This window comes from Musa acuminata, chromosome BXJ2-9, assembly GCF_036884655.1.
Source record: "Musa acuminata AAA Group cultivar baxijiao chromosome BXJ2-9, Cavendish_Baxijiao_AAA, whole genome shotgun sequence".
Taxonomy (NCBI): domain Eukaryota; kingdom Viridiplantae; phylum Streptophyta; class Magnoliopsida; order Zingiberales; family Musaceae; genus Musa; species Musa acuminata.
In genome coordinates, this window is record NC_088346.1 from 43,131,595 (window position 1) to 43,154,479 (window position 22,885).

General features: G+C 35.5%; 1 protein-coding gene and 1 long non-coding RNA gene across 7 annotated transcripts; one reads left to right on the top strand and one right to left on the bottom strand.

The window, feature by feature from the left end:
• Positions 1-367: 367 nt before the first annotated feature.
• Positions 368-12,651, top strand: LOC135623488 (protein DNA-DAMAGE INDUCIBLE 1-like). Its single transcript, XM_065126513.1, has 17 exons — positions 368-495; positions 592-716; positions 833-865; positions 964-1,088; positions 2,052-2,160; positions 3,851-3,967; positions 5,137-5,202; positions 6,410-6,472; positions 6,555-6,599; positions 8,035-8,096; positions 8,765-8,858; positions 9,303-9,395; positions 9,479-9,548; positions 9,770-9,846; positions 11,280-11,337; positions 11,508-11,533; positions 12,298-12,651. The coding sequence occupies exons 2-17, from the start codon at positions 651-653 to the stop codon at positions 12,424-12,426; spliced, it is 1,233 nt and encodes a 410-aa protein (XP_064982585.1). The 5' UTR covers positions 368-495; positions 592-650; the 3' UTR covers positions 12,427-12,651.
• Positions 12,652-14,186: 1,535 nt separating this feature from the next.
• Positions 14,187-22,593, bottom strand: LOC135623489 (uncharacterized). Of its 6 annotated transcripts, none has more exons than XR_010491418.1 (5): positions 22,081-22,576; positions 20,712-20,783; positions 15,015-15,773; positions 14,733-14,860; positions 14,187-14,658 (listed from the first exon to the last, which is right to left on the bottom strand). It is a non-coding gene; the product is annotated as an uncharacterized LOC135623489 (long non-coding RNA). The 6 variants fall into 6 exon arrangements; XR_010491417.1 differs by having other exon boundaries at positions 15,015-15,781; XR_010491414.1 differs by having other exon boundaries at positions 15,015-20,783; positions 22,081-22,593.
• Between the last annotated feature and the right edge of the window lie 292 nt (positions 22,594-22,885).

The following is a 22,885-nucleotide window of genomic DNA, read 5'->3' on the forward strand; positions in this document are numbered from 1 at the left end:
GGTGATTAGAGTCGTAGAAAACTATCATTATTAAGTTGATTTGTAACACAATAATCACTTAATAAATATTTGGAAAGCAAGCATTTGGAATTGACTTTCCACAGATACGTATAAAATCCGATATTTTCTATAAATTCGACTCGGATTTGGACATTAGGTGAATCCGACTCCAATTGCTCAGTGAGGCCAATTGGAGTCGGGAATCAAAGAGTAACAAGAATATGTCGACGGAATCTTAAGCTGAATCCATTAACTTGATCGGGTTTGGATCCTTGATATACATCCGTCATACGTGTGTTAAAAATCCAATTTCTTCTATAATTTCAATTCGGATGCGGACGTTAGGCGGATCCAACCCGATAACACCCGACGCTGCAGCAGGTGCGTCATGTCTTATTTGCTAATGGTTATTTCGTCGAACACGTTCTTTTCTTGCTCCGCAAGACAAGTAGAAGCCGGAGATCTACTGGAATCCCTTATTACGACGAATAAGAGGTTTAGATCTCTTAATCTCTGCCCCTGTTCGGCTATTCCTTGTTGCCGCATCTTCTTCTAGATACCTTCTTTCTCATCCCAAAGATCTCTCTTCAGAAACCCTAAAATCCTCCCTCTCTAGTTGGAAGTCCAAGCGATCGCTCGGTAATCAGAAGATGAAGATCACCGTGATGACCCCCGACGACCGGTTCATTACGCTTGACGTCGATCCCGATGAATCCGTAAGATCCGTTTCTTATGAAGCCCTATTTTATTGCAATTCTCTGTCGGAGATGACGGTAAAGATTCAATCTTTGCTGTAAACTTTCGTGATTGATTTTGAGTTGCTGTCGTGTAGGTTGAGAATGTCAAAGCGCTGCTTGAGGTGGAGGTATGTGTGCTTTGAAAGCGTTTCGTTAGTGGAATTGTTGGGGATTATTTGTATGCTTTTGGTTATTCCGATTGGATGGTGGTTGTGGATTATGGCAGACGAATGTCTCTCTTCATCAGCAGCAGCTGCATTTCAATGGGAAGGAGATGAGGAATTCAGACCGGTTGAGCGCCATCGGTGTCGGTGATGGTGATATGGTGATGATGGTTCCTCAAGCTGCACGGTAGTTAATCAATCGCCTAACAATATCTGCTGAATTCGCTCATACTTTCATAAATTCTTAGTCAAGGTGATTAAATAGGAAAAGGTTTAACTTATATCTTATTTGGAGTAGTTTCTTTTCCTCATCTGATGCAGTTTGCAGTATGGTGCCAAGCTATAAGAGAAATACATTATGTCCTGTTGTAGCTTAGCAATCATCGGTAGTGACATCATGTCACTGAGATACTTGTGGGTTGGTGCCACGGATTCCTGGTGTGCAATAATTGATTTTTACTTAGAAAGTTTCCACGATCTATTAGAAGTTCAGGAGACTTGCTCTGGCTCTACAATGGCTCCTAGTCTTATTTATTGCACTTAATGGCAGTCCTTCGGTAAGTGTAGATTGAACCACATGATTATTGGAAGAATCACAATTTTTACAAACTTGTGGTTGTGAAGTTACAAGAGAATATAGATAAGGCGGGACATACAAAATATTCTAAAAATTTTCATTAATTCGCTCTTAAAAAGATGTACTTTGCAATGAAAAGGCTACATTAGTCTTTCTCAATGTGCTTCCTCCCCTCGGACGAAGCATTGTCAATGTGGTGTCAGATCAGGCCATGGGATGTTAAGTCTGGAAAACTTGTCCATTATCTTCTGTGATATTTGTTCCTTAAATTTTCCAGAACTGATGTTTTTCCAAAGCTATTTTTTTCTTTCACCCTATTCTACTCTTTACTCAAATTCAACAAATGGATAACCAACACATCCAACATTGGATATGCATAATCATAATCATCACGTTTCTTGACTGAGGTGGTCCTTGCTCCATGAGATTATATTAATGGATCTGATTTTAGTATTCTAGCATTCTTCTTGTGTACATAATTCATCCTGCAGAATTGTTCTACTTAATCTAGGCTTTAGCTATTGCAATTGATCCAAGTAATTCTACCTGAGATGTTCAGTTCCTTCTTTTCAGGGCATCATCTGCTGAACTAACTTTAAATACCGATGGGTCGGCTGTGAATCCTGCATCCTTTCGGCATCATGTTAGGCGTGACTCTCAGTTGATAACACAACTTCTTCAGGTATATCACAGATGATGGTCTGCTGAAGTATTTTTTTATGATAAATATTAGAAACTTGCTTCATGCACAAGCAATTAAGCTCTATTACTTATAGAGTATCAGTTTTTTTGCAGTTGATTTAAATGCAATCCCACTTTCATTACATTTGTCTTGTTCCTTAGATATAAGAGAACAACTTAGAACAATTTAAAAGAGAGTTCAATCAAGGGGTTTAGTAACTGACTATGGTACATTGGAAATCTACACGAGGAACCACACAATGAGGTTATGACTCATGGAGTTTGGATGCTATGATTCCTATGGTCTAAAGCTAAAGAGTGAGGGCGAGAGGATGGGAGGAGGTGGAGGTAGAGGTGATAATGACAGGTACTAGTGGGGGGAACAGGAGGTGGGTCAGCGGTGATGCCAACGAGGAGGTGATGGCAGGACAAGGAAGTGTAGTGATGCGGAGGGGTGGAGGTGCCTAAGGAGAAGGGCAGGAGGAGGAGGAGGTGCTGACCGAGGACGAGGAGGAGAAGAGTAGAAGGAAAAGGTGGGGCAAAAGGAGACAATGGAGGAGAGAGAGGGAAGAAGGAAAAAAGTTTTCAATAACTGTCAATTAATTATAAATATATAAAAAGGACCTACTACAACATACTGCTATGTACGTCCTGGTACCGGTTAGTTACTTTACTGCCTGTTAAGTCGATTGGATCAGGCAAAATTGCTCACTTGCCATACTGATTGACCATCATACTGGCAGATGCCTGTTTGTAGGTATGCTCAGAATTACAATCCCTATTTACATCTTCACTCAACCAGCCTGGGTTTACTTGTGCATGACCTCAAATTTTTTGTTGCTATGGAGTTCAGTTTATGTCACATTCAAGTGAGCATGCCAGTCCTATTGTTTTGGTGGATGTATGGTTGTAAAAAGAAATCAAATAATGATAAGATGTTTGCATATCCATATCCATATCTTTTGGTTAAGTGATATAATTGCGAACAATATTGGAATTAATACCTATATTTGTCTTGAGTAGGTACAATAATTTTTGTTTAGTATTAGAAATCCAAATAGTTGAGACTTACGGCTTTGTTGTTGTTATTGTAATATTAGAAACCCATATTTGAAATAAAATTGTGTATCAGATCTCAGTCTAATCCTTGCATGTTCTTAGAAAATGTAAAGTTGTACTTTAAATAGACTTTATAACAAAGGTAAATAAGCAATAAATGGTTGAGAACTAGTTCCAACACATCCATTTTTTAAATAGGAGAGCTTAAAAGCAAATATGAGTATGAAAAGAAAGGTTAGAAAAATAGACCATAATGATAGACCTCCCAAGTTCCAAGTTACCCTTTTCTCTTTTAGTTAATATTTCTGTTTATCATATGCCTTCAAACATCTGGATGCAGCAGGATTTAACCTTATATTCATATTCATATGTGAAAAATTTTGATTAGCAACAATGGATATGAATATGTATTAAAGTGGATTTAGAGGGATGCTACCTGAACCCATTCAGACCTAGGTGGATGCCAAAGATTCTGAACAATTTAGGTAAATGGTAAATGCACTGGAGTTGATGGTTTGTCCTTTTTTATTTGTGCACTACTACTTTGGGTCTATGTTTTTTTTATTTTGGAACATTGTCTATTCTACTCCTTTTTTCACTTCATCTGTCGATATTAACTAAAAAGCTTGCAGAATGATCCACCAATGGCACAAGCTATACTTGGAGATGACCTCAATGAACTTCAGAGTATCTTGCGAGAGCGCCATCGGCTGAGAAACGAATTACAGCGAAAGCAAGAGGAAGAGCTTGTAAGTAGTTGGTTTCAGCGCTTCTGATGTTGCCTGCGCTTGACTTTGTTAGCTTTGGTTCTAGCAATTTTCCCTCTGATTGAGGCAAAAGATGCAATATGTTAGTATTACTTTAATTTGATAATATTTTCAATCATCACTGTTATGTCACCACCTAATGTGACCTAACTAGTGACAAATTAGTTGGAAAAACGAATCATTTTAGCAAACACTATCTATCGTATTTGTGAATTTCACCTTTAAAGCTTCCAATTTAATATGCTATGATGATAAATTGTAGTACCTTTATGCACAAACAGTTGGAGCCACTTTAGTTTAATAAATCTAGTCAATGGCAGTCATGATTTGATGACAGGTAAGCAATACATATCATATCATAGAGGATAGTGATGCTGTACTACTGCCAGCCAACTACAGAATAGCACTAATCTACATTCATGCCATATATGGTTTGCATTGCAGTTAATTCTCACCTGTTGCTCTAGCTACACAATAAGAAATTTGGTGGGCTTGAGACCAATTGACTGGTTGTGGCCACATCATCGTCCACGTCTTTTCTTTCATCGTATGTTTCTTTGCAATCCCTTTGATGACCTCCTATTGTTATTGTTGGATGCCCCTGGTCAGCTGCTAGTATATATATTGCTGAGGCATGCATGCCATATCAAGAAAAGAGAATGGAATTGAGTTCTTATGGGGCAAAACTGTTCCTACCTCCAATGCTGATTTAAGCTTTGGCAAGGGCAAGGCTATCTCTGACATCCACGAACATCACCTTTGTAGGTCTCAACTGGTGCTTTAGTGAAAATCAAAGCCAATATCATAGGAAGAGCCAACAGTAGTTGGCAGGGTCTGGGGTCTAGGTTTTTGTTGTGGCTATACCATTCACAATTGTGAACACCACTGGGCTTGTTTTATGCAATTCTTCTCTCATTCACATTGGACATATTAAATAGACTAATCCAATTAACATATTACAATTTACAAGTTCTATCACAATAAGATCATGACATTTTGCGTTTTTATGTGTAGTTTGGTAAACATGTTTTTGGCATATTTAGGTGATAGTACATTTTGTTTGATAGAAGCATGATCTGTATCTTTTTAACTTATCTTCATGCTTTTCTAACATCCTGATGATTGACATGGTAATGATATTATATGTCCAGGCTCTGATGTATGCTGATCCTTTTGATGTTGAAGCTCAGAAAAAGATCGAGGCATCTATCAGACAGGTTCTTTGTCTCATAATGCCTTTTCATCTTACTGATCAGGCTATAGTTATCTTGGTCATCTAATTGGAAATAGAAAGCTTTGTATAAAAGCCTGTTAGATGATACTCTAGAAACATGCTATCTGCTTTTTGTTATTATTTTATAAAATATTAGATACTTTGCTTTAATTCTAAATTCTACTGTTTTCTCTGTCATTTTGGGCAAGAGGCTTGTGCAATTGCTTTTAACCTAAACTAGAAGACACTTGATCATTTGTTTGATGAAAATGATTTAGTTCTTAGACTTAATGGTAAGAACACTTTTCTTGTTATTTTATTTAAAATGCAGTTCATCGCTCAAAGATCAACTTTTATTGCAAAGTCATGAATCACGCCATATGATACTAATATTTAAGTCCTGAATCCGTAACTTTTTCCAAGAAAAGAAATTTTATTTACTCCTAAATCCCTATGTTGTTAACATTTCTCTGTAAAGATTACAAATTCTATAGCATATAGTTATGTTTTTCTTAATAAATTGCTTTTGAAGAAATAACTGCATTTTGCATGCCATGATATCAATAGATATCACATTGCAGGTAATCTTTCTTATAATCCAATAACTTTGCACCATTTTATAAGGTGCTCATATAAAATTCTCATAGCGATATGACTAATCATGCTATTATTTGCTCATTCAGTGCATGTAGCATACATTTATGGATACGTTCTCTACATTTTATGTGAGCATTTGATAGACTCAATAGATGCCAGTAGCCAGTGAGCCTCTTCAAGAGAGAAGTATTCACAATCTTAGCAATGATTGAACTTTTCTAGCATCATATATTGACCCTTCTATGTTTTAATTCTTCCATGTTTGCAACATTTATCTGTGCATTCTGAGTTTCATATTAGCTTTGAGTTAGACTACCACAGTTTCAAATATCATGGATTCATAGTCAGATAATAGATGTATGGATCTAGTAGCTTGTTGCTTTAGTCCAGGTCTAGTTAGGATTTGAGTTTGAAAGTTGAAACCACTAAAGGATATTTGTGCATGCTTCAGATGGAAGAGCTTCATACAGAATTTTTCAAATGGGTCATGGACTTTAACATCATAACCATGTTGAAATTGGAGTATTTTTGTTTATTAGCCTCTGCATGGTAAAATATTTGGTGCTTATTTTATCTTTTCTATGCTTAGTTGCTAATCAACAATCAAATTTCAGAAAGGAATTGATGAAAATTGGGAGGCTGCTTTAGAACACAACCCTGAAGCTTTTGCACGAGTGGTATGTTGTATGCTTGTTACATTTCTGTTTTATTTAGAATTAATCTTTGTTTGTCTTTCATCTTATACCGTCCTATTTGTAGGTTATGTTGTATGTAGATATGGAAGTCAATGGAGTACCTTTGAAGGTATGTCAAATTCTAGCATCCTTTTTGTCTTAGAGCCATGACATTATTTTCTTTATTATCGTACTGCTCCTTTCTATGCTGACGATGAAATTTTGTTTACCTACAAGTACATTATCTATTCATTCTCAATTATGCATTTTAACTTTATTAATTGAAATTTTTGGATAATAATGTGGGATAAATTACTCACTTACATTTCAGAAAACTCTGTTACTCACTCTAATAAGTTTCTCAACATGACTTCAATATTAGAATGCTTGGAGAATTATCAAAAGAAGTTTGTATAATTGCCTCAAAATTTCTTTGCACATCAAATTTAGGGCAAGTTAATACTGAATTCAATCAATGATACATCAATCCAGGGACTTGCCTAAGTACTATCCAATTATATCTGAAGTTATTGTGTATCTTCTTATACTTATATGTTAAAGATGTATGATATGGTCTTAATTGTTTAGAGTTTAGACTTCAGATAGTTACTTTGATATTGTTCTTCAGTCATCTTTTTTTATTCTTCTGTTCATTATTTTTGCTAATTACTTGACGGCCGAAGACTCCGTACACCCTGACACCAATTCTTGGCAAGCTATGGACAACTACTCTCCAAAAGTAATGAGCTTAGACTGTTTAGTGTGAACATAAAACTTTCTTCTTGCCAAATATCTTGGATGTGGGTACTGATATACTATCTCAAATTATAGCCTACTTTCAAATGTGGTATTATAATAAATTAAAACAATTTGTTTCATGGCTAGCTTTCAGTAACATAGTATCAGTTATATAACCTCCTACTGTACAAGAATGTGGAAGAAGACATGAAAGCAAGTTTTGGTTTGGTAAACCTTATCCATTCTAAGACAGATCATATGCCAATAAAAATTATTGTCAGATAAGCCTACCCAGGCATGTCATGAACTGAGCCTAATTAAGTTCTGATTGGTGAAGATTGATTTCAGAAACTACTAGCATGATCTTGAAATGGGGAAGTTTGCATTTTTTAAGATTTTCTACCATTCAAAATTCAGCCATGTGAATCATGCTTTTTTCTATCTATATATTTTGTGCCAACAGTGGATGTAAATCATTGGTTCTTCAAATTGTATCCTGCTCCTTACAGATACATCAAATACTATAGCTCTTTGATAAACAACTGGGGACAAATATGCTTTTTCAGATTTGCTGAAACATAAACTTTCATCAAAATAGTGTTGCAACTATTCTAAGATAACTTGCATGTTCCTTATGAAATAGAGCCTACACTCATGTATATATTTATGGAGAAACCTTCAATTTAGTTACCATCCTTCTGCTGAAAGGCATTGGATTAATTTCCCTCTTGTTCTTAGTTTTAGTTGGTCTACTCTTAGTTTCCCCTGATTTATTAGGATAGTTAGTTAAGATTTTATTTTAAATACTTTTTCACTTATCTTTCCAGGCTTTCGTTGATAGTGGAGCACAATCTACAATAATCTCGAAAAGCTGTGCTGAGCGTTGTGGGTATGTTCAGTGATTTTTTCCCATCAGTGGCTATTGTTTTATTATAAATTGGGGTTATGTTGTATGCATCTGACCCTCATCAGTTCCCGTGGTGGAAGGAGCCTCATACACCAGGCTTCCCCTTTTATCTTTTGATAGATTGACATGGAGACGGACAACATCGAGATAAAATCACTATACACAGAGAACATGTATGATCACGTGTATAGTTACTTGCAAAGTTTGCAATTTTGTATACCTATCAGTCCATAATGGTGTACCATGTCAGTATGCTGGTATGTACCAAGTTTTGAAAAAAACCATAAAAAGGCTACAAAACAGGGAAAAAAAAAGAAATTTCCCAATAAGGAGCCTGTATCGTCCTGTACTAGATGTTATCAACCTTATACCAGGCGTGTGCTGGGTGGTGCAGGTCCTGTACTGCAAATGTAGATCTGTTACTGGGAATACCACCTGGAATACCTTGTATTAGTCATGCATACCAAGCCATACTATACGTTATTGCAAACCTTGACTACTTGTATATTTACAAGCAGCTTGTTGTTTGATAGATATGTAAGCTTTGTTGCATATGAACTGAAGATATGCCTATTCTCTTATGCAACTTAACGAAGGCTAAACTGTTATATCCTGTTTCTCTGAAGCACTTTGTTCTGTTTCTATATCAGGCTATTGAGACTACTTGATCAGCGTTACAAGGGCATTGCTGTTGGGGTTGGGCAATCAGAGATAATAGGTCGAATACATGTAGCACCAATTAAGGTTTGTTTGCACGTTTTTAAATTTTTTGCTTATGAGCTGGTCTTTTCCACCATTTCATCTAGCATTGAAGCTTTTTTTTTTTTCTATTGAAGCCAATTGTATTGCATCAGTTTACTAATTTGATTTTAAATAACATGAACCAGGGTTTTCCTTTAATACTTTCATCTTTGTATAACATACACCAAACTTTTTTATTGCCCCACTACTTAAATACTGCCATCTGGTAAATGGTAAAGTAATTTGCAAGAGGAGATGGTTTTGTAACTTATCCCCTCGGCAGCCTTTTTGTTACTTCAAGTTAATTAATTTTTGGCACAAATTATTATATAAATATTTGTAACTTCTATTTATCTACACTGTTGACACATTCTTTAACTTAGACCTGATGATTCTTCTGCTTGTCCTATTTTGCAATCAATAATTAGTAGTCTTTCTTGATCATAGATTGGCCATGTATTTTATCACTGCTCCTTCACTGTGTTGGATGCACCCAATATGGAGTTCCTTTTTGGGCTTGATATGCTGCGTAAACATCAGGTAACATGCTAGCATAATTGGAATTCTTATATTACCTAATATATCCTGACCTTTCAAGTACTCTTTATGTTTGACATTTGCAGTGCATAATTGATTTGAAGGAAAATGTTCTAAGAGTGGGTGGTGGAGAGGTTTCAGTGCCATTTTTGCAAGGTATATTTGAATGTTCAAGAAGCATATGATTCATCATCCTGGTCCTTTTCTTTTGTATTGGATGTGTTAAATTTAGTTCTTTTTGCTGGTTGCTTACCATGTTTGTGGTTTTGTTTGTCAAAAGTGTATTGTAATACCACTACTTATTTGCTATGTAACTTTCTTTTACTACTAAGTTGGAATGGTTTTGAATGGTTCAACTAAAATGACATTTTTTGCAGAGAAAGACATTCCCTCACATATCCGTGATGAAGAAAGATACTCAAAGCAAGCTTCTCTTGGCCCAGGATCTGCTCCAGTAAGCAACACTTTCACATGGATAAGCTTTCCCATTATTTCAATTCCTGCACCTCTCTGCTGTGCACTCTTTCACTTGTTTTCATATCCAGTGTATCTCACATCTGTGTTTTTATCTTCTGCAGCTTATGATGAAAATGTAAACTTATAGTTGTAAAGTTAATTTGTAATGACAGATGATATGCTTTCTTTGTGAAGCATTATGATTTACAAATTTAATTTGTCAATTTTTAGTGCATGTGACAATTGACTAACCAAATCAAAATATTTAATTAATCATCTTGCATAGAAACAACAAAAGCAAATTTTGTCTGCCACCATGTGTGACCAAAATGCACAAGGACATCTATTAACAAAGCCCAGTGCCAGAAGTATGTCCTTGTGTTTTTTTTCTCCTGCACAGTGTAGTTATAACTTCTTTGTTAGCTCCAGCAGTAACTGCCAGGATTTCTTACTGGGTTACTTTTCCACTTTTGCCTTCCAACACTGCAGCTGTGGCCTTCCTTTTTGTAAATACCTGCAATGAAAGTTCCTTTCAGAATGATAATTTTGAAAATAGTTGGCTGCAATCTTTACTTGATTGCATGCACCATGCACTTCCACTAATGTTGTTACCATGCCATGCTGTTGTATTGCCTCAAATTTTGTGTTGTGGATCTCTGCAAAGATATAAAAATTATTAGGAATGGATCAGCAAATTTGACAGGTGTTTCTGCAGTGCCATGAGATTATGCTTTATTTTTCAGCAAAGATATCTGTGAATGCAATAAGAACGTTATTTTGAGCTCCGATTGTGGGGCAATGAGATTATGCTTTATTTTTCTGCAGTGCCAGGGGATTGTGGTTTATTTTTCAGCTAAGATATCTGTGAATGCAGTAAGAATAGTATTTTAAGCTCAGCTTGTGGAAATTAGTTAGTCATGACTGAAGTTGATAAGATGGATAAATATTGCATTAGAAAACACAAGACATAGCTATACTAGGAAAATTGTTAGTCTTAAAATATTGGGGTGGCCAAGAATAAAGACACTTTAAGTTGTATTTTAGGATCCAAATAACACAAGACAAGATAAAATGGATGGCCATTGTGAACATAATGAAGCTTGCAGTAGCAGCATATATAGAAGTTAGTCAACTAATTTTCGTACTTCTACTTTCTAGTTTAACATCAAATTGTTGCATATTCTATACTTGGATTAGATCTGCAGTTTCTAGTTCTACTCCTGGTGTCCTTGCTATGCTTTTCATTCTTGTTCTGTGGTTCTACTTCATTAAGTTCTCCATAGGTTCACATATCTTGTAAATCTGCTACCACCGCTATGCTACATCCGAACAGCTTCTTGACAGATTATAGTGCTAGTTCATTGTTTTCATTTGGAGTAATTATCTAAGATTTTATCGTATATCATTAATTTGCATTCTGTAATGCCTTAGGAATCATCAGGTGCACAAGAGAAGACTCTGGATATCTCTGCAAAAAACCAGTCTTCTGGTTAGATTCGCAACATCTTCTCTATAGCTTCCTTGCTTGTTATGTATTTATGTGGTGTCCTTATAAGTCTTTTGATTCTCAATCTCATGTTACGACATCTCTTTGTGTGTGATCATTAATGATCACTTTGTGATGCCTTTTTTAACTTCTCTTTAATTCTTTGTTTGCAGGAACCCCTACAAATGATCGTACACAGGTGAATGCCTAGTACTATAAATACTTTTTAAAACTCTTGTGTATGTAAAATGTTTGTGTAAGCATCTTCAACAGAAAGGTTACTAGATATGGTTATGCAACTAACAATGGCTGTTTTCTAATGCTAGGTTTCTCATGCTTCTATTCTTTCATACTAAATTCTCCTGTTGCCTTCTGTGAATAATTTATTTATATTAATCAACTCTGTCTTTTATTGCATGATCAAGCAGTATCAAAGAATGATCTAGCCATTAATTGTTTTTGCTGCAATTTGCTGCAAGCTCAAAGATGATATATTCACTTATACCATTTGATTTCAGACCAAATTTCATCAACTGGTCGTCTCTTGCTTTGTGTTCTCTATTGTCATGTATTCGGACAAACTTTTCACAAGCTACCTATGTTTGCCATTTGCTTTCTTGGAAATTTTGCACAATGCTGAAAACCAGTAAGTTGGGCAACTATAGAGATATATTAATAACATCTATCTATCAATTTCACCTTCTATGATTTCAGGCCAAAAATTTCTTCAAATGATCTTTCTTGCTTGGTGTGTTTGATCATCATTAGATACATTGACAACAACCTAGTCCTAGCTATTTATCTCATACAGGAAAACCCTTTATCGAATTAATAACCCTTTTTTACATGGTATTGTGCCATTCTTTGTAGAAATGTGTATGACTATCACCAACAGTTTTTTACTCGGTTCTTGATGTTGCCGTATGTGATGCTTATGTTGGCACTCGTGTTCATTCTATACAGGATGCTGATTTTGAGGCGAAAGTCAATAAGCTTGTGGAGCTTGGATTTGACAGAGCATCAGCAACACAGGCCCTTAGACTGTTTAATGGCAATGAAGACAAAGCTGCTGCATTTTTATTTGGTGGTTAAGCATTTTATTTTCTTGAATTATAAACTATTCATTTGGGAACCAGAACTAATTTGCTCAACCAAACAAGCATCAATGGATGTTTCCTGCCAGGGCATGTTTATATTTGAGAATTCTGATCAGAAAGGTTGTCAATGAGCAAGAAAACGAGGGTCATTTGCCGTCACAACATTGTGATTTTAATATTTTGCATCATGAATTGCTAATTTTCTTCGACTGGAAACACACGAACGTTGGCAATTGTGTTGTTGATCTTTACTCCAGGATTTATGTCTTTAGAAACTGTGGTGTTCTTTTGCCGAATGCTCATGCATCCGTCTTCTGTCGATCTTTTTATCTAAATAGGTTATCATTGGTGTTTTGGTTTACATGAGAAATTAATGAGCCCTTTGTCGAATTACAATAATAAGTACATTAGAATTACAATAATAAGTACATCAGGATGGATATTTTAGCACCTTGTCAAAATTTGACATCAGTCAGTATTGCACGGTCAATAGACACAAAGTTTCGTGCCCCGGCAGCCGGTAAGGTATTTAGAATGTTTGTTAGGGTTACAACTTACAACAAAAAAAAAAACAAAAAGAATTAAACAGTACACTACCCAACTTATAGGCTTAACGAGCGACAAGCAAATTTTACATTAGACTATCCATATCTTAATGGTATACCGCTCGATATATCGGTATCGTACCGAACCAACTTCGAAACACTGATATGATACTATATGTAATACCTATGAATTCTCATCGAAGGCCATCAAAAAGACCCTTTGATGCAACAAATACTTAGGATCAAAATCATCGACGTTAATCATATAATTTTTTTTCCACCATTAACTTATATAAAACATTATTTAAGTTAATTAAAAAACAATTAAATATCCTTTTCGTGAAATTTTCTTAAATCCTTATTCAACTCACATCACCAACCTCAAATCACCATCCCGTCTTAAAAATGTGTCGATTATCTAGACTGATAAAAAAATTAATAATTTATCATAAAATCTTTTAAGTTCCAATCTCGTTTTCATCCCTTATCCTTTACATAAACATCTTAAGACCCTCGCTCAGTGCCCAAATAGTGAGCTTGTTACAATAGTGGGACTTCAATGAATACAAATATAAAATTAACGAAAGAGATAACAATGTCAGAATCATCTCAATGACAACTGAGAACGCTTGAACAAACAAACAAAAGAACATGATTGGTTAATGAGATTTTTCCATGAACAAACTTCTTATCCAACAGGGAAAGCTTTACATGTTAGAAAGATTGCACCCAAGAGAACTTTAATTGAAAGTAATAAAGAAGTCACATGAGGGAAATTAACAAGGCTACAGAATGTTAGTGATATATCACGTACGTACCTACCTCGAACCACATAAATTGTAATCAATGCATGACTAATTGATTTCTTTCTGCCAACATTGACAGACATATTTTGCAGATCATGTTGGTGGCAACCAAGAAACAGCCTTCTAAGGAGTTAGACAAAATGAATAAAGGAAATTAATGGCTGTTTTCCTATGAGAAACAAAGCAACAAATGACTGTAATGATGCCAAGTTAGAGATAGCACCAATTGAACATAAGATGTAGCAGGCTTATATAAGTTGAAAACAAAGGCAACTGGATAACCCCAAATGTTGGAAATAAAGCCTTGTTCTTGTTGGTTGATTCAAGAAATTTAATGCAGTGGATTTGACCGTTGAACATACGACAAGAAGCATCAGATCCAGCAAATACAAGAAATGCAAGGCTTTTGAATCAAAGATGAACAATCCATTGAAATATTAAACATCATGTGTACAACTAAAACCATGCAACTTCTCACTTTTGATCTACCAATATGGAGCAGAAGATTGCTTTAGAAAATTCAGAAGGAAATTGCAACAAGGGAAGCCCCCTGATATTGGGCATGTGATTAATTCCGATGACCGAGATATAAATCGGAATCAAATGAACTTAAAACATGATCTCGACCATTCTTTGAGTCTTAAACAGTAGAATCACTCTTTGATGGCATACTGAAGGATTATAACCAAGACTTGACATAAGCCTGAGGCATAAACAACAGAAGGATGTTCATGAAATGACACTCTTATGGTGTATATCCTCCAGTATGATAGTAAAGTTCATGAAACAATTGCCTGAGTCATAGGAATGCAAAATGCTTCTTCATAGAAGCTCACTAGAAATTTGGCACTGGCAAGCAGAATCTAAATGGTTTCCCTGGTATAGCATTATTCAAAATCAGATCCCAACTAAAGAAAAAGAAAGCAAGAAAAATCCAATAAATTTCATACCTCCTATTGCAGACAGAAATCATCATTTTCATCTCCGATATTTTGTTGTCAAGGTAAAATAACAGTGCATCAATTATCTAGCACTGGGTAGAGGCCTTTCACTATCTGAATCAGCAATTCTGTAAAATCTTTAAAAAAAAAAAAAGAGAGATATTCCCTTAGAGATAGCGACACATCTTAATGCAACTGATCTGAGAATTTAACAGAATAGGTGCAATTGGAAGCAACAGAAAGAAAAACAATAACATTATCATGACTAATGCATCTTTAACCACACTGTACCTCAGAGTCTTAGCATCGATAGAAAGTGTATGTGATCCACTGTCTAACTTCTCTTGCAGCAGCTCCAAGATAAGCCTGGGTCTCTTCACCAAACTCTTCCGAGATAATTCTTATTCTTGAAATAGGTCTCTCCCACCACTGTTCCCCCTAGTTCCAGCATGGCCTGCATGGAGATATGACATATCCTCCACCTCCAATTCCACCAGATATAGCTCTCTTCAATTTCTCAATCATCCCCTCCCTTGTACCACCAGATACACCATGTGTACTCATCAGAGTCACACTAATGTGGTGGTATCTATTCTCTTCCAACCTCTTCTCTCTACCATCAACCGAACAACTTAGTGAAAACCATTGATACCCGAGACTTGATCACTTCTGATTTCATCACCTTTTCCACCCGTAATTTTTGCTCCAAAAACTCATCTTTTATACTGTACACAATCTCGTGTCCCAGAGATCCATTTTCCTCAGTCTGTGAAATCCCACTATTGCCGGAGTGTTTTCTGCTGCATGAGATTATGGATGTTGAGAAAACCATTATTCCTGGAGGGCGAATACCGAGGAGGACGATGAAGTCCAGAAGCACATGGCCACTCATGGGGGATGGGTGAGACAGAAAGGCCAAATATGAGAAGCACAGCGAGGCTCTTGGTGAGAGTAGAGTTGTTGACCTCAAAGAAACCATGAACTCTAGTTGCCCAAGTTGGAAAGACAGCAACCTTATCATTGTATCAACGCTTGCCTTCTAGCTTGTTCCTGACTTACTAAATTTTATTTTGGTTGATGTTACACAAATACGATTACAATGCTATGATAACTACACAAAGGTAGAGTTAAAAGCTAAGGGAAAATATGCAGTCTTTTCTCAAAACAATAAAGTCCTTTAATTTGATTTACACAAAGTCGATATCGAGTTCTCCTCTGACATAATTTTTTTCTATAAAAAAAATATTAAATTTTTGTGCCCCTAGTTCTAAAAATATCCAACCTCAACAGTAAATTGCCATTTAAGTTTCAAATTTGTAGTAATTGAAACCACATTTCTTGGTCTCCTCAAAATTTTCAGTGTTGCAATGAAGTATACATATTTATACTCCAAAATTTATTCCTTTCTTTCATGTGTTTAGTTTACTCTTAGGTTGTGAAAAATTAATAGCTGAAACATATAGGAAATTCATCCTTGGACATCCATGTGATATGAGAGAATTGAAAAATAAAATTTGAAATTTTGGATTGTTATAGGCAAAAGTTAAGGTTAAACAGAGAATATGTTGTTGACTAAAGACTAAAAGAGACATGGTATTTTTTTTCCTTTTTATTGGTTATTCATGAATTATGGTATTCTTGCTTTTGCCAAACAATGCTAGTGCTCATACATACAATTAAATAGAGCAAAACAATAAGCTTTCCATCTTTCCTGTTTACTATGTACAAGATTTCATTTAAAAATATACCAAGTTGTCCACACTATTTACATAGTTCATTTACAAGTTGTCTTCTTTATTGGAATAGGTGGTATGCAATGAGGAAACATTAGCAACAGCAGTTGAATAGAAAGAAGCATTGGTATATTTAAAGTGATGATAGGAAATAAAATTAGGGTTCCCAGTATCGATCCGTCTCGCTCGATACGAGCTATACATACTGGTCCAACAGGGGATTGATACGCAGAGCGCCCTCTATCAAGCGGTACTGTATCCTAACCTCATATCGGGCAATACGAGGTTCATACCGGACGGTAATGATCGGAATTTAATCGTTACCGACCAGTACCGATCGTAAATAATCGGATTTCGACCGTTACCAATCAAAGGCTAAGATCGCCTATTTCAACCATTTGAACCATAAGAAAGGGTTTTTAAACCTTTTCCTTGCCCCCTCTTTCAGCTTATATCATTCTCTTAATCTCTTTAACTCTCTCAAACTCATTCTTACTCACATTTAACAATTCAAATCATTTCTTCGTAGATAATTTATTATTAATGTAAGGACAATTCAGGATGCACCACGAAGCTACTCCTCGAAGCCTGAAAAAAATATCATTATTCTTTCCTAATTTAGATTATTTTTGCTAAAATTATACTAAATTTATATTTATTTTCAACTTAAAAATCCTAATCTAACTTTTTCTATTTTTCAGGTATTTTTGAAGTTTTTTTTTTTTTTTGGGCATACCATATCGATCATTGGTTGGCATATAGGTATGGTTCGAAATTGTAATCATTGAATAAAGCTGTTAGCTTCTTTTTCCAAATAAATTTCATGACAAAAGGACTATAGTATTAATGTACATTAAATTTTAAACTAGAAGAAGGGAAAAATCAATAGGATATGCATAGTCATGCCAAGAAGAGAAAAGATGTCCTTGAAATGTTAGAATGACCCTGTGTTATAACTTGCAATGAATTCATTGCACTGGAAGCCATCATTAGTAGTCATAGATTGTGATTAAGGACCTATAAAATTGTTTAATCAACTGACTTAATATGCTCCCCATTGTGACTAAGGTTTTGATATATCAACTAATGAAAAAGGGATTCATATTAGTTGTACCAAAACTTAAAGACTTGCCACATTTTCATTGAAATGAACAGACTGTTCATCACCTATATCTTTTTCCATCTACATAAAAACTAAGAAGGAAGAGTTTGTTAAATTCTTACAATTTTTACAATTTACAAATAAGGTAACAGCTCAGCCAGAAAATTTTGATTGCATTGTTATATAGGTATGAAGACGAGCAAGCACGTCATAAAGATGCATATGGGACACAAACCTTCATCACTTTGTAAAATATTGACTCTTAAGTATGTCAGTTATATTAGTTCCACTAGTTGGTGCATAAGGATTAATTTTCTCATAGTAATCCAGAAAAAAGACCTTATTCATAGATTTATAAATACAGGAATATCTAATATCTGATAAAAGAAAAGGTAAAAGAAAAAGATCCAAATATATAAAAGTATATTCAATAACCAACATATAATGTTTTCATCTTGATGTTAAGTTTATTATTTAACTGTAGAAGTCAAGGCATACGCAAGTTAGCTTCAAAAACTACTAAAGCCAGCAAAAAAATATCTTACAGTCTAATTCTGAAATTGACTCAATATTATTATCCTTAGAACGTCTATTGCAGTACAAACAAGCTCATGCATCTTAAACTAGTAGATTAATGAAGCTTGTTTGTGTAACTTAAGGTTGGAATTGTTTGAGCATCGTGTAGGAGCTTAAGTAATAAAGTATTCATCTCAACATGCTTGCATATAGAAGAACCAGAGCAGAACACATTTCAAATTTGATGCAAGACAGAAAAGAACTTAGGGGATAAAAGAAAGCCCTGAGGTTTTTGTGAGATCCACAAAGTAAAAAAATTATGCTTATATATGTATTAATGCATTATTACAAAGAATTCTTTCCCACATATAAAGTCATCAAAAATACAACTGCACATATTAGAGTACTTTAAGCATACCCGTGCTACTATATTAAGATCAGGACATGCGATCTAGCTCAAAATCAACTAAACACTTCCAAAATACAACTTTGACCCATTTCCCAAATCCCAATTTCATCAGAAATAATAATTTATGACAATCTCTCCTTCACTTGAAGAACTTGCACAAGTTTGGATCTCGAATGAACTCTCTAAGCTTCAGATTTAAAGGGAAACAAAAAGCATTATAACTTTTCCACAAGTCAAAGGCTTAATATATACTTCTCACGTGTCTTGATCACATAATATCTTCATCCATCTTGTAAATCAATGTCCGACAATCTTCATTACCTTGATTTAAGAAAGCAATTTTTATATTTAGCATCCACTGTCCCAGATTCAACCCTCAATCCCCATGAATTTCTATTGGTTGTTGATGTACTTCATTCATGAACATTATCCCAACAGATAGACTCTAAGCTATAATGTAAAACTAAACACCCATGAAAATAGAAAAGGATAGTCTCGTTAATATGGGTTGATCAGGTTATGATGCAGTGTGCCAAAGGGAAAAGAAGGATATGTTAGAAAATAATTAAATCAAGAATAAACAAGCTAAGCAAGGAAATAATATGAAAAACAGCATCCCAAAATATGCCCATTACTTTTCAGTTTTCGCGGAAGGTGAAAAGAGATGATCTTTTTTTGTCACCTTTATCAAATTGGACAAGTTTAAGACACAAAATTAAACTCACCAAAAAAATTTAGTAAGTATTTCACAGTAAGATTTGATTTTAATAATCTAATTTGGGACAAAGAAAATGAAAGTGGCTTCAAAATGGCAGATTATGAATGTATCATGATTTTCATGAGACTGGTTGTTTATACAGTTTGTTAGTGAATCAGAAACCTGCAATCCTAAAAACCGTTATAAAGATTAACCATAGGAAAGATGAGATGAGATGAATCTAAGAGTTTAATATACTATGTTTGGAAGAAGAATACCTTTTTTTTCTGTTTATTCTACAAAAAGGGACTGGGAAAGGCTTATTCCATGGCAGAATTTAGCAGCGACCATCATTATCAAGATTAACCTAAATCTTTCTCTTTCCTGTCAATAAATTCCATTGGATGGGATGGACTTATTCTCTCTCTTATTTCTACTTCTCTCTCCTAGAATAGTCCTTTTATGCAAAATTTAGGCAAATATCCACATCTTTGGCTGTTTCAATCTTTCCTATTCCATCCACCCTTGAACCAAACAAAATTGAAGAGACCAAAACAGTAATCCCCACCTAGGGACATTATTATACCTATTCCCATTATTTGTTTTTCCACTCCAAACATGGCCTTAATATTGAATACAAGAATGACTGATCAAGAAATGTACAAAAATATTAAAACGAAGAAAAAAGGTGATAGACTATAAGTACGATGAGCATGCAAAAATGCTCTCAAATTTATCATTGTTCACTTCTCTACAGGAAAATGAAACTCAGATTGAGTGATTAGTTACATTAAATTAATAATTAAATCCATCTGAACCCTAATTTTAGATTACATCTCAAGGGTGAGAATATGAAGTAATATGAGAACTGGGGAGTACAAACAACAACTAATCAATTTTCTTTCCAATGAACTAGAGACAAAGGTAAGCACTATACCTCTATATGCTTGTACATGTTAACTGATGAAAGGCTAGATCTAAACAATGTGATAAACTAATAGATTATCTCACTGCCATGTTCAAAGAAAATGGCACATATCCTCTAAATCTTAATCTTGGAACCATTTGCACTGGATATCTTCCTGGATAACCGATTAACACCTTACATTCCTATTTGTACATGTGCACTCATAAGTCCGCAAGATTCAATGTCACATAGAAGGTGGGCAAACAAAGTATATCAGCCTCTAATAAGGTCAAGTTGTCATCACATCTATATTCATTGCAAATATAATTATATACAAAAGAACTAGCAACTCTAGATGCTGAATACTTAGTTTATTGCAAACAATCAAGTCCACAGTCTAACTTTCTGCCCATCTATGTTCACTAAATATAGGAGAAGAGTCACTACGAACTACAAGTTGATGGTAATGATAAATTCAAGAACAATTCCATAAGCTTGCTTCAAAGCAGGTATATTAGACATTCATTTACAAACTCGAAACATAACTTAACATGTTTCTAAGAATTGCCAGCGATTATAAGAGCATAAAGCCAAAAAAGATGCTACAAAAAGAAAACCACTTACAGATTCCGTACACAAAACAAATAAGGAATTTCTGCTTGGATATATTCCCCAGCTAAGCTATTGCAAGACATCCTGTGAAACAGAATATTTTGTCACAGTTATTATCATGAGATGTAACAATTGAGAAACCGTATCCAAATTCTTCTTGGCTTGTCAAACATGTGGAAGACCAAAATTGAGCTTAATACTCTCCTAACATAAAAGGCGTACGTGGTAGCCAAGTTGCAATGGTTTCCTTGTCATTGCAACATCTTTAATTTTCTTGCCTATTAATACTATCCTTTAATCCACTGCTAGATAAAAATCAATTTATCCATGCCCACTATCCCAAATGTCATTTGTCATAAGGAAAAGCTACTTTTCAGCAAACTAAGAGCCACCGAGAGCAGCAACTGAGCAAGCAAAAGAATCATGTGTAATATTTGCTGAAAAGAGGAAGCGAGGGTAAAAGCGCAAGTTGGCCTCCATATACATCCATATTACCAAGAGTAATCTGCGAAGATCTGCTTGTTGCATCCCACCACAACATCCACACATCTACAAGCAAAATAGACTCTGGAGAGTAGACGATAAAAAGGGGAACTGCAAACCAAAAGAACCAATTCTGGGAGGCCTTAATGAGCCTCAAGGCATCAGTTCTTTTGCAGGTCGAAAACAAACAAAGGCGATCAAAAAGCCATCGAGAGAGAGAGAGAGAGAGAGAGAGAGAGAGAGAGAGAGAGAGGTGAGAGGAGAAAAGGGAGAACGACAACAAAACTGAGATCCATGAAGGGTTTGCTCATGATTCCCACGGTCAAAAAGCAATCCAAACCTGTAGCTAGACGACGAAGCAAGGCAACAGCTCCATGAAATAAGGACTGCCGTGCTAAACCCACCATATGATAAATCCGCCAAACGGAAGAGAAAGATCACAGCTACATTCTTCTGTTGGATCAAAACAAAGCCAGTCTTCATCTGACCACACCGATTTCGCTTCGGGAAAAAGTAAACCCTAGAACAACGAACTGGCTCAAGGTTCAAGGTTATCATCCCAAAGGGAGCTCAATCCGCATCGGAAACTACTAGCTGTTCAGACTTGTGAAAGAAGACAAACGATCCGACCTTTGGCGAAAGGATGGCCAGCTACCGAAGAAACACAAACACAAACAAAAAAGAGGCCACAAAGAGGATAAAAAAGAAACCTTTGGCCCAAAGAGTGTCATCAAGATTCCAGTTTCCTTCGTAAAACGGATCCAAAAAAGAAGATCAGAAAACGAGAACGAGAAGAGAGAGAGAGAGAGAGAGAGAGAGGGGATCCATCAAACAGTAGTTCCTATTTAGTGCTCACTGTGCTGCCCAGAGAGAGGAAGGAGAGATGCGGTGAATGTACCTCACCGTCGTCTCTATCCGAATTAGTACGCCGCTTCTCAAAAGTCACGCGTCGACCTCCCAAATCTATTATATTTTAGGGCTCAAACTTCGCTGCTGCTGATAGAAAACTACGGATGAAATCCATAGCGAACTATTTCTGATCGAGAAAAACCACAGATCATCCAGACTGGTACAGCTTACACTTATCTTTCAGCAAATTTCCAGACGAACCGTAAGGAAAAAAGCTCGCTTTTGGGTGTTTGGGGGACAACTCGATCCTACTCTACAACCGAGGTTAAAGATAAGAATTAAGGAGGAGAAGTAGATAAGGCTGACAGGAAGAGAAGTGAGCACGCAGCGGAAACAGCAGCGCCATCATATCATTTCTTGTTCCCACCCTGTGCTCACTCTCTCCTGTCAGCCCCTCCCCTTCTCCTTTTGACTCTTCGCCTCTCGCCACCACGGCTCGACTGTGTTCCTCCCAACACATAAATAGGGAAGAGAAGGGGAGAGAGCCACTGTGGAAGAACGAAGCCATCACAGTTCCCTTTAGGAAGCCCAATAAGTACTTACTGACTTTACATTTTTTAGAGCAAAAAAAAAAAAAAAAAACAATTTTGTACACCCACTTTATAAAAAAAAAGTACTTCTTAGTTTTTATTGTTTTCAGAAATATTTTTGAATAAATTGATATTTTGCACAATCCATATTACTACTAAACGCATGATAAACATCTCTTCCGTTTTGAAATCCCCAAAAAGTACCTTTGATTTGTACACACATTTTATTTTATCAAATAATTTTTTTTATTTTTTTTAAAGATA